The sequence below is a fragment of the Suricata suricatta genome, chromosome 8, assembly GCF_006229205.1.
Source record: "Suricata suricatta isolate VVHF042 chromosome 8, meerkat_22Aug2017_6uvM2_HiC, whole genome shotgun sequence".
In the NCBI taxonomy this organism is placed as follows: Eukaryota; Metazoa; Chordata; class Mammalia; order Carnivora; family Herpestidae; genus Suricata; species Suricata suricatta.
This window is the reverse complement of record NC_043707.1, coordinates 50,274,341-50,286,567: the sequence shown is the minus strand read 5'-3', so window position 1 is coordinate 50,286,567 and position 12,227 is coordinate 50,274,341. Positions and strand designations below refer to the sequence as shown.

General features: G+C 48.6%; 1 protein-coding gene across 1 annotated transcript; it reads right to left on the bottom strand.

Annotated features, from left to right (window-relative positions):
• Positions 1-738: 738 nt before the first annotated feature.
• OVGP1 (oviductal glycoprotein 1) lies at positions 739-11,156 on the bottom strand. Its single transcript, XM_029948016.1, is given in 12 exon segments — positions 739-1,045; positions 1,048-1,332; positions 2,285-2,420; positions 3,912-4,028; positions 5,555-5,740; positions 5,836-5,944; positions 7,158-7,282; positions 8,353-8,518; positions 8,968-9,024; positions 10,163-10,367; positions 10,782-10,811; positions 11,046-11,156. Coding segments are annotated over 12 exon segments (1,593 nt in total). The 5' UTR covers positions 11,071-11,156; the 3' UTR covers positions 739-893.
• Between the last annotated feature and the right edge of the window lie 1,071 nt (positions 11,157-12,227).

Sequence of the window (12,227 nt, the reverse complement as noted above, 5' to 3'; positions counted from 1 at the left end):
CAGAACCCACTTCAGATCCTCTGTCTCCCCCCTCTGCCCCTCCCCCAACTTGCTCTCACACATGCACTTTTTCTCTCTCTCAAACATAAATAAACATTAAAAAAAAAAAAAGAAAGAAAGTGTGTCGAGGAGGACAAAGTGACCAAGTGTGTCAGTGCTGCTGCTTATCAAGGAATATCGGAAGTGAGACTTGACTGCTGTATTTAACGGCATGGGCTTCACCAGTGACCTTGGCAAGAGTAGGTCTGGTGTATTAATGGGAGGAGATGTTACACTGAAGTGAAATAAGAGGACTGTGGGAAGCTGCCATGGAAGAGATTCCGGCTCTGACCACCAGCAATGTGAGTATCGTTTAAGGCAGAGAGGGAAGCAACGTCACACCGGAAAACAGCAACATGGGCTAGACCCAAGCTCCTTCCTTCCAGAAATGGCAGTAGGGGAAAGTGAACTTGAAAGACAGAAGCTGGGGCCTCGATAGGTCAGTGGGTTAAGCATCCAACTTCGGCTCAGGTTACGATCTCACGGTTCCTGGGTTTGAGCCCCATGTCAGACTCTGTGCTCACAGCTCAGAGCCTGGAGCCTGCTTTGGATTCTGTGTCTCCCTCTCTCTGTCCCTCCTCTGCTCGCACTGTCTCTCGAAATAAATAAAGAAATTTAAAAAAAAGAAAGAAAGAAAGAAGCTGACAATTGCATTTCTCAGGCCATTTCAAGAAAAGAACATCAGGGAACTCAGATGGAATCTTGTTGCCAGTTTATTCTACAGAAAAGAGAGGAACTCAGTGTGGCTCTGGGGTCTGCTCATACCCATGAGAATGTCTGGGGAAGAGCAGCTCCTGTCAGAGGACCTACAAGACAAGATAAGAGGTTTCCCCGGCTGCTGCTTTCAACAGAGCTTAGGCTCCTCCACCCACAGAAGGGTTTTCAGGGTTTTCTTTCTTTAGAGAGAGAGCACTTGTTGGAAGGGTCATCGAACTGACAAAGGAATCGCTCCTATTAATGGGAGCACAGAGGTTGTCAAAAGCAAGAGGAGTGTGTCCAGAGGCTAGATGATAGGGCCAGAGGATGGCCTCCTGCTTCCGGCATCTGTCTGAAGACCAGCATAACCCACCAGGTGGTCTGCATTCGCCTCAGAAGTGGTGGGCTTGCCTCTAAGGGTCTTGGTCTGCCCGTCAGGAGTGACTGTCATATTTCCAGGGGGAGTGGTCATCATTTCAGGGGCTACAGCCCTCTTTCCAAGGCGCATGATCTTCTCTCCAGGAGACTTAGTCTGACTATGCATAGAATTCATAGAAGTTGAGAGCCCAAATTTTGGTGAAGGAGTTGAGCTGAACTCTAGAGAAAATCATCAGAACAGGATGAGACTCCTACCACTTCCTTCCCATCCTTTTAATTACTGGCAGGACTACAACCACACCAGGGCTGAAGTACTTGCTCCCCAAATCCAGAATTGAAGGATTTCATAATGCACCCACTTGAAGGCTTAGATAAAATCCCACCACATTGAAGCCCTGCTACCTCACCTCATCATGTTGACATGATCTCAGGCACCTATGGCACTCAGCAGATTTACATTTCTGGGGAATGACCCCAAGAAGCCTGCCAGTTTTCTATGCTTAGGCCTGACCTCACTGATGGCACCTTCAGCAAGACCTTGCTGCCCCCAAGGTCTAATAACAGAAGCCTCCTGTATCCCCCATGGTAGAAGGCACCAGGAACAATGCGGAGGGCAAGGCCACTCTGGACAGCATTTTGTAAAGAATTGGGTTGCAGTCCCATCTCTAGTCCCTTGACTAGCAGTGTTGGCTTTCTGAGCCACAGTGTCCTTGTCCATAAAATGATAGTTATGAATCATCTCACAGGATGTTTCAGCTCTAGCATGCTGGGCTCCATCTCCTTACTACCAGAGCCTTCTCTACTATCAAAGAGATATCAACAGAAATCTGACTTCCTCTTCTGGCCCTTGTCCCATGAAAGCAGGAGAAAGCAACAGAGAAATAAACTGACATATATTGAGCACTAACATTGAGCCAGTAGTTTTCATTCCTTATCTCATATCGTTCTTATAATAATGTCCTGAGTATAAGAATCATTCCCATTTTATAAATAGGGAGAACAAAGCTCAGTGTGCATCTAAATCAAGATAATGGACTGGCCTAACATCAAAGCTTATTCTCTTCCATCAGTGTCATGCTGTCACACCAAAACCTTCAGATCGAACAGACGGCACCCACCCAGAGCATGGCTATACAACTCCCAACCCCGCTTCCAAGCCATAGCTACTCACCAGCCTGCATCAGAAGACTATGCAACTTGGAGATAAGCGGGAAAGGGCCAGTGCCACAGAAAGTGCCCTTGACATCATCCAGATCCAATGTCCACACCATGGCTCCTCCCAAATTCTCTCCTTTTATGAACATTGCCTGAAAAAGTAGTAGTCCGTTAACCCGCTATGCTGGCCAACCCCCAGACTGGGTAAAATGGCAAGACACAGAAGACGGACCCTCAGGAAACACCAGTAGCATGGTTGACAAGACAGCCTGTATCTGAATCCAGCCTTTACCACTTATTAGCTAAGGGATCTTGAAAAGGTCGCACAAAACTTTGGCTCATTTGTACAAAAGGGATAACATTTCCAGTATTTTTAGGAACCAAAGAATTCCTACATGCCTATGCATCAGCATGGATGGACCACCCGGTCCAACCCTCAGTATGTCACCGGCACACCTCCGAGTCCCTCAGAGCTTCCAAAATGCCAAACTGGTAACAGCAGGATCACATGGGAACATAATTGAAAACAGTTCCCAGATTCTTTCTAAGACTTGAGGAATATTCAGGGGTGGGACCAAGTCCTTCTACATTTATCAAGTCTCAGGGGGATTCCAGAGCAGAGGCAGGTTCAGAAATCATCAAAGCATGTGATTTCTGTTCTAATTCAGTATACAAACCTGTCGGGCTCATCACTTGCATGGGGAGACAGGGTGCTCACAGTTAGGTTCTAAAGGTTTCAGACTTACAGGTCATACACCTGCACAGAAATCTGATTTTGCCATAAAATGCCTGCAAGAAGAGATCCAAACACCTTTGCCAGCATTCAAGTCCCTCTGTAAATGGACCTGCACTTTGCGGCCATCTCTTACACTTCACAAAAATTCCTTGCCCCCCCCCCAAATTCTTCTTTAAACCCACTTTGAATGAGCTTTCACCACCCCCTGAGCCTCTCCCCAGGTCATGATCGCCTCCTGCTGCTCACCTCCCTGAGGAAGCCCTCCTTGACTTTCCTACTCCTGACACATACCAGTGATATTCATGGAGCACTTAGCATGATCTGCCTCACGTTGGTATTTATCTGTTATGAAGTTATCTGGCCCAAGCAGCGAAGAAGAAACTGTTGCTAAAAACCTGCATAAACTGAGGAAAGCCATTTCTCCCCTCAAAATGGAGACTCATTTTCCTCCAAAGAAGAGGGTTGGGGGTGCCTAGGTGGCTCAGTCCGTAAGCATCTGATTCTTGATTTCGGCTCAGGTCATAACCTCTCGGTTTGTGAGTTCGAGCCTCACATTGGGCTCTGGGCTCACAAAGCAGAGCCTGCTTGGGATTCTGTCTCTCTCTCTTTGTCTCTCTCTGCCTTGCCCCCACTTGCTCTTTATCTCTATCTTAAAAATAAAAATTACAAAAGAAGGAAAAGAAGAGGGTTGGATAGACAGGATTAGAAAACCCCCGTTAGGTCAGGTATTCCTGAAACTCACCTGATCTAGTCAACCTCACCTTTTCATCCTCCTCCCATATGCACGCATGTGCGTGTGCACACACACAGACACACACACACACACACACACACGCTGTACAGATAAGAGCCTAATGGAAGCCAGAGGGAAACTATATGCTGGAGCAAGAAAGGACCAAGGTCTTACCTTGTGTCTGAAGCTGACGACATCATCATAGCCAAGCCATGTGTGCCCCTTGTGGGCATATGGGACACGCAGATTATCAACCCAATGCCTTGTCGCATTCCTGAGAAAGGGGCAAATCTGCCAGGAGGATCACCAGGTTAGTTCTGGGAAGTGCCATGGAGGGATGCAGCAGCGGGCAAACTGCTCTTTTCCCAGTGACAAAGAATCCAAGAATCCTTAGAAACCAAATCAGGGTTTGCTAAATGATGCCAATATCAAACTACCAACGGTAAGCTATCTGACCCTTGACCAAACCTGTATCTTTTTCAAAGAGTTACTATTAACAAACCTCAGCATGAAGGGGCCCAGTCTTGGAGGCTATCCAACTAGCTTGTGAAACTGTAATTAGTTTAAGGTTTCTCAGAGATAAGAAGAACTGGGTTGTTACAATCAGTCAAGAATGTGGGTGTTGACAAGATGCCTGGCATTGTGCTAGAACCATGTGCTACAAAGAAGCAGAAGTATTCAAGCTGGTTGCAGAAGCTAATGTCAGAGGCTTTTTGCTCCCTTCCCTTCTCTCTCTTCTTTCTCTCTCTCTTCTTTTTTTTTTCTTTTTTGTTCTTTAAAAGGTTCTATCAAACATCTCTTTGGTCTATAATGTCTTTCAAGACCATTATTTCAACTATGCCATCACATATCACCACACTTACTGGATTAGCAAGAAAACGTCTCTATCTAGTCAGCACGGAGCACTGTACCTCCACTCCTACCTCCATCCTACCTGAGGCACCCATGCACACCATGGGCCTCTGTAACTGCCATCCTTGGCCTACGAGGCCCTTCCCTCCTGTCATTCCTGCCCATCAGGATCACTGCAGTGCTCCAGAGCTCTGCTCTAAAGCTACATGCTCCATGAGACTTTTCCAGATCCCTAAGCCACACAGCCTGTGCCTCTTACTGTCCTCTCATGTGTTTTAGATTCCCTTGGGTCCACATCTCTTTCCTCCACTCAGTAGCAAGCTTTGCTGAGATGAGAATTCTGGGAGTGGAATTAGGGTAAGAGGAAAGAGCTTGTAGTAGAAGATGTCTTGGAATTGCTCCAACATAATCCTGTAGTGGGAGGGAGGGAGTCAAGGAGCGGAGATGAAACAAGATGGGCCAAGATCGATTCGAGATTGAAGTCGGTGAGGTGTGATTGGCAGCGACAGAGGAGGGGAGGAGGTGATACTATTCTTCCACTTTTGAAATGTTTGAAATTATATATAGTTAAAGCACTAATACTTTTAATTCAGGCCAGATAGTAAGTCAGGATTGACTTGCGTAATTGCTAAGATTTTCTTAAGGGGTGAAATATCTGTCCCCCTTCATTTAGACTTCACCTAGCCCTCATCCCTTACAAGGACCTCAAATAACTTCTCAGATAAAGAAGGAAATATCTCAGACAGTGGATTTCTCTTGCCTTATCCAGTCAGCACAGAGCGCTGCACCTCCACTCCTACCTAACGCACCCACACACCTGCCATCCCTGGCCTGCGGGGCCCTTCCTGCAAACTACCTCTTTGTCCTCCAGCCCTCACCCTTGCCTTTGCCCAGCTGTCTTGCTCTTGTCCCAACAGAGGATGGAGGAGCCCCGACTGGTAGACAGAGGTCCCCACTCCCATCACCTCATAATAAGCCAAGAAGCCATTTTCCTTGGTGTACTTTCCTGAAAGCGCAGCTCCCCGAGCTTTGGCCCGTAGCCCGTTCTTAGAGGCTTCGAGGAGGTTAAAGGTCCGTCCATAGGTGGGGAACCCCATGAGGAGCTTCTCTGCGGGTACCCCCAGATTCCGCCAGCATCTCATGCCCCATGCCTGCAGGTGGGAAGAGCACAAACCCCTCCTTGTACTGAGAGCCAATGGCCTGGGCCCAGGGGCAGGTGTCTGGGCCCCTCGAGATCTTTCCTTACCGCAGAAAAGGAGTCTCCAGGCACAGAGAACAGGGGACTATTGTGTCCTGTGAACCTTTCCCAGCTCCCATGGAAGTCGTAAGACAAGACATTGATAAAATCCAGGAGTCTACAAGGGCAGCAGGGGGAGATACGAAGATGGAGCTGACTTGATTTTCAAGTCACATCGCCATAGGACTAACTAGCTGACTGAGTGTGCGCTCGCCACTGGAGCTTCTCCCCCCATTTCGGCCTGGGGTGCCCGCCCATCGGTGCCATCCACTCGAGATGTGTCACCACAGCAAAATGCTGGTTAGGAACAGCAATGCATGAGGACCCAGGGCATCCTGAGAGTTTCCATGGAAGTAGACAGGAGTCAGACAAGAAAACACAGTCATGCCTGATGCGAGGGCCAATGGGAGTCACATAAGTTGTCATGAGGAAGGTGGTACCTCCCCAGGTCAGTTAAAGAGCTCCATCCTTCCACTATTCCAGACACCAGTGAAGCCACCTCTTCCAGAACACTTTCAGGACGACCAAGTGTAACTAAGTACTTCCCAGGTCCCCAGTGCACTGGTGTGTAAAGATCCCATCACTCGATTTTAATCTGGCCGTTGACCTCAGTACTGGCGCTCTCTCCATTTTAGAGCCGAAGCAATTGAGACTCTGACGTTACCTAACTGGCCTCAGGTCACCCAGCTGGACTGCCTGGCTGTTGAGACCAATGCTGACAAACTCTGTGTCCCGTGGGGTCCCTCCCTTTTGTCCCCACACTGAAGCCAGGCTCCCCGGTGTAATCACACAGTGAACCCCCCATCCTCTCTCTTGTTCTGTGTCAGCCTCACCTCCTCATCTGTAAATACTTGATTCTTGAGGTTCAAGAAAAGTAGCCCAGAGCTGGCATGTCCAGAAAGAGTGAGTTAGGAGCACTTCTTCGCTCAGCCTTGCAGCTTCTTTGCAGAGACCTGCGCCCTGAAAGCTAGGCCTGGTTGGGCGTTCCTCGTTTTGTGTTTGTGGCAGCGGCTGCTGACTTCTCTGCCTCTCTGACGCCAGCCGTGTGCCACACGGCGTGTCTTCTACAGTACCAGGGATGGCAGAGGCCGGGCCGCTTGGTATTCTCTCCCATGAGCCTCTGCAAAGGGCTCTGCCCACGATGAGGTGCTTGTGGGCACTGGTCCCACAGCCCCGTCCGGTCTCCTAAAGAAGCTGACCCTGGTCCCCACCTATGTTCTACCGCTGGCCCCCCAAACAGCGCTCACACATGGGGTGCTCACAGGCAGAGTGTTGGCGCAACACCAGGGTTCTGAGCGGGACGTCCCGCTCCCCAGGCAGCACCCACTCACCTCCCCAGAAGGCTCGCGTTGTAAGCTGTTCTGATGATCCGTTCCTTCGCAGAGACTGCAGCAGAGAGCAGCAGCTTGGGACGCCCGGTTAGCTGCGCCTCCTTCTGGAAGGCAAACCAGAGTTCCTGCCAAGACACAGGCGGACGCAGAGACCCAGACAGAACAGTCAGGGAAAGAAAGTAACGATGTATCAGTTTTGTGTGATTTGCCTTTCTGTAAAATCGAGTGAGGTTCTTTTTATGTTTTTGGCCATTTGCTTTTATTTTTTTAACAGGCTATTTCTACAGTTTGCCCCTGTAGCTGTTTCATGAATCCTTTCACTGTGACATGCGAAAAATTGTTTTTTTTTTTAGTTCTGTCATTTGTCTTTTCATTTTGTGTATAGAGTATTTTTCACGTTAAATTTTCATTGTTATCTGATTGGATTTGTCTATTTTTTCCTTATGTTGTTTCAGCAGAGGTTTAGTTGGATGTTTTTCAGTCGTTTTTACTGCAGAAATAGAAAACAGAAAAGTTGACAGTAGAAATCTGAAAAATGTAGGAAAGGTGGTATAAGAGAAAAAATGAGCTGTGATATTCCTACTATTGAGAAAAAAATTTGTTTTATTGTGTCTAGTTTTTTGTGCAATTTTTCTTGAAAATAATTGAATTAGAGGCAGACTTCCCAGGTTGCCAAGGTGTATGGCAGAATAATATTTCTGAAGTATTCATGTATTTTAAGTAGATTTTGCATAGTAATAAATTTAATTTAAATTTAATAAAAAGTATTGTCCCTAATACCTTTATTTACAAAGCCCCTTGAGCCAGGCTCTAGGGACATAGGGGTGAGTCAGACACAGCCCCACCTCAGGCTTGTGAGAGAGGCATCCTTGAGCCAACCTGGTAAGTGGGGAAGTGACTTAATAAAGGGGTGGCCAGGCAGGGTGGGGAGCACAGGCTACCTAAGGGAGGCCAGGACGCGCACAGAGGAGGCATCACTAGGGCTGCAGTGCCAGAGCAGGACCCGGATATGACAGAGAAAGAGCCACAAGGACTCCTGCTCTTCCGTCCGGCATTTCTAGGATGGCAGGAAAGGAACATTCTGCTACCGCTCTCCTGCCCCCACCTGGCTTTCTGCTGCTCCTACACCCCTGAGCCCAGATACATTCAAAGTAGAATCATTTCTGGATTCTGGAGCTGCCAGACTTGGCCTTACTTCAATTAAGAGGAGAAAAGTGCGCCGGTCATTTTTTGGACTGCCTCTTAGTCCAGGGTACAAGAAGAAGAGGTCCAGACCATCAAAGTTATGTGTCCTCAGGAGGGATATAGCAGAATCAATAAACTTTTCCCGGTTGGCAGATGTGGAGAGCATAGTGGTAAACCTGCAGGAGATGGGGTGGGGGAGGGGGGGCGGCAAAGAAGGCTTTTCTCAGAACCACAACCCCCACAAAGCCCCTTGGTTTGCACCCTGCAGAGGGCCCACAGACTTTGAAATTCTCAACCCTTTTCAAAAACCCCTCCCAGGGGGTGCCTGGGTGGCTCAGTCTGTTAAGCATTGGACTTCGGCTCAGGTCATGATCTCACGGTTCGTGGGTTCGAGCCCTGCATTGGGCTCTGTGCTGACCGCTAGCTCAGAGCCTGGAGCCTGTCTTCAGATCCTGTGACTCCTTCTCTCTCTGACCCTCCCCTGCTTACACTGTCTCTCTCTTAAAAAAAAAAAAATTTAAAAAAACATTAAAAAAATAAAATAAAATGTTTAAAAACCCCTCCCAGCCCTAAGGGCTAAATACCCAGGGATGGGGAATTCAAGTAGCAGAGTGCAAAATCTCACCTCTTTGTGCCAAAGTTCCACCCACCAATGGACAGCAGTGTTTTCAGCTCCCGGTTCCTGCGATGTAGGATAGAGGGAGGTAAGCTGGGTCCCCACTCCAGTGAGCCCTTGGGGAACAGTGGAAAGTTAGGGAGGAAGGGAGTGAAAGAGGAAGTCAGGTGGAGGGAGGGAGAAGAGCAGAGCAGAGAACAGGGAAGGAAAGAAAGGAAAAGAGGGGGGAACACACAGCCCACGCGTCATCACAACCCCGACCTCCCATGCGGTCCAAAGTCCACCAAACTCCCCCACATCTCATGAGGCTCTCAAGCAAAGGAAAAGAAGTAGTCCAAACATGTTTCTCTTCACTGTTTTCTGAGTCAACAAATATTTATTGAGCAGTTATGTGCCATTGATAGCTTTAGGTACCTGATTGTGATACAGCAGAGAACAAGACAGACAAGCTCCCTGCTTGTGATCTAATGACATGGGGTTTTTACCCTGGCCACCTATAACCATTATACACACCTCTCCTGGGATAGGGAGAGAACCCAAGGGTTCTGCGGACAAAGCACCGGTTCTGCGCAAGGCACTCACCTAACCACTGGTTCACAACCATGTAGGAGACATTGCCCCTTCCCTTAGGGGGCTCTCTGTCTGGGGGGTGGTGCAGGAGACAAATGGTAATAAAGACACTAGGAGTTGTGAAGCCTCTGTGATATGTGGGCCCTCCTTAAAGCCTTTTTTTTTTTTTTTGCTTTTTAAAAACATTTTTAAAAGTTTATTTGTTTTGAGAGAAAGAGAGAAAGCTTGAGTTGAGGAAGAACAGAGAGAGGAAATCCCAAGAGCCTGACACAGGTCTCAAACCCACAAACCATGAGATCATGACCTGAGCTGAAGGCTGGTGCTTAACTGACTGAGCCACCCAGGCGTTCCTCCTAGAGGCATCTTATTAGCATTAGTACATGAACTCCTCCCCACTGGCTAGAAAAGTGAGCTGGGGATTGCCAGGCAGAGCAACAAAGGCAAGAGGCTAGAATGAGCTCAGGGTGTTTATTCATGCGGGAATTCCCTGGAGGGATGCCCCTGAGCCCCACTTGAGCAGAGGCTAGGACCAGAAGAATCAGAAGGCAGTTGATCAGTTACAAGAGAAACAGGCGTAATTTTCTTCAGTTTGTAAAATTGGAAAATACGATCCCCGCATGCAGTCTGAACACACCTCTCCTTGAGCCTGTTGAACTCCATGTAGATAAATTTCTTATCCTGCAAACTGTTAGCAACTAGCCGATTGTTGTTCATGGAGGCGAAGGCAAATATCAGATGGGTACAGAGAAAGGGGTCCAGGTCACGGGGCAGGAACGAGGCCAGGCCAGGTCGGCTCTTTGCCCAGCTGGCAAAATAACACACCAGTTTGCGGGCAGCGCCTGGCAAGGGAGAACACACATTAGTTGGCAGAGGCCCAGGGAGAGGATGGAGCTCGGCTTCCATAGAGCAGTGTGAGCACAGCCCTCGAGGCCGGGCCACCATACGTCCCCCCACACCGTACAAACTCACCCAAAGCTATGCTGGCATCTGATCCCCCCTCCACCCAACTGCTAAGGCCCCAGCGGGGGAAAGAATCCCTTATAAAATCCTGATCAGGATGGATCCTCAAGTCTGGACCCTACCAACACAGAGTGACAAGTGGCAGGTGACTGAAACCCTTCGCTAAACTGCAGTGGATGGATGGCCCCGGACAGGAGCCAGGGCAGGGAGAGGCTGTCGGAGACACTCAACACAGAGCACTCCCCAGCTAGAGGGTCTCCCTGGCTCCGGAGAGGAGGACACAGTTTCCTTACCATCGTGGTGTCTCAGCACAAGAACCAGCCCTGCAGGAAACAGAGGATGAAATCACACTCCAATTCACACACACGCCCAGAGCAACAGGCCCCAGCCCACCCTCCTGTCCCCCAGAGCACTTGCCAACCGGGCCCCAGAGCCAGACACAGATGCATAAATGGAGACACCCGCCTTTCACTTGTTTCCTACAGTGATAACTGTAGTAGAGCCTGTTGTCTCCTGGACTGAGCGACATTGTAGGGGCCAGAAACCACCATACTCACCAACCCACAACAACAGTCTCCTCATCTCTAAGGTCTGAGAGCTGCAAGGGCTTGAGTCCTTTATAGGAACTTCCCTGGACACAGCCCCTGGACAGCGCTGGCATAACTCGGCTGTGCACACACACACACACACACACACACACACAACCAGGGGCGGTGATGAACGGCCCGCTGCCAAGTCACAGTGACCCCAGCGTCCCCCCCATCCTCCCTCAAAGCCAACAAAGCAATGGTTGGGTCTGACACTGGCACAAAGTGGGTGCCTGCCAAGGGCCATGGCCAGGGCAGCACTCAGCCCAGTTCCTGGGATTCGTGCCACAGGGACTGAGTATGAGGAGGACACGCTATATGGAGGCAGTCTTTCCATTGTTATCCGATTATTAGGTAGGGAAAACAGTGGAATGTAAAGTTAAACATCCCAAGCCTTGGACCCAGGCAGGGCAAGGTTTGAACCTCCATGTTACTTAGCTCTGTGGGCTTCAGCTTCCACGCTTGTAAAAACAGCTCCTACGGTTTTATAGGAATCAAAAAGACCACGTACAAAAAACTGTTAGTTCTGGGCTTTGTGTGTAATAAGGGCTCAGTGAATGGTAGCTGTTACTAAGGATGCCATAACAGTTGCCCAGCAGAGCAGGGTTCTCCAACTCATGTCCAGCACTTGCCAGGCAGGTCATGTAAATGGGTGAAGCAGACACAATAAAATAACTCAACTTTATTAGAAAGATAGCAGCCCAGAGATACACACCAACTAACATGAAGCCTCTTGGTCAGGAGACAATAGAGATTGGGGTGAACAGAGACAGCATTCTGAGTGGCCCCTAATGGTTGCCATGTGGTGCAATAGACCCAACGTTGAAGATCCCTCAGTTTCTCAAGAGAAGACAAAAATCTGAATTTTTGTGTGGGTCAACAATGTTTGAGCCAGTACATGAGCCAATGCTGAGAATGCATTATGAACCTAAAGAATATAAGGAATAGGATTCTGGATACCTGAGAGCCAATATTTTAAAAATACAACCGTAACAATATGAGGGATAAACAAAATAGATCTGTAGCCAGATGCTTTTATGATCCATCAGTTTCCTTTGCCTGCTACGGAGGACCTCAGGTCATGAGTTGGTCCCATATTTCAGGATCGGAATCTCAACCATGGAGGACCAGAAATTGGCTGCTCATCTTCTC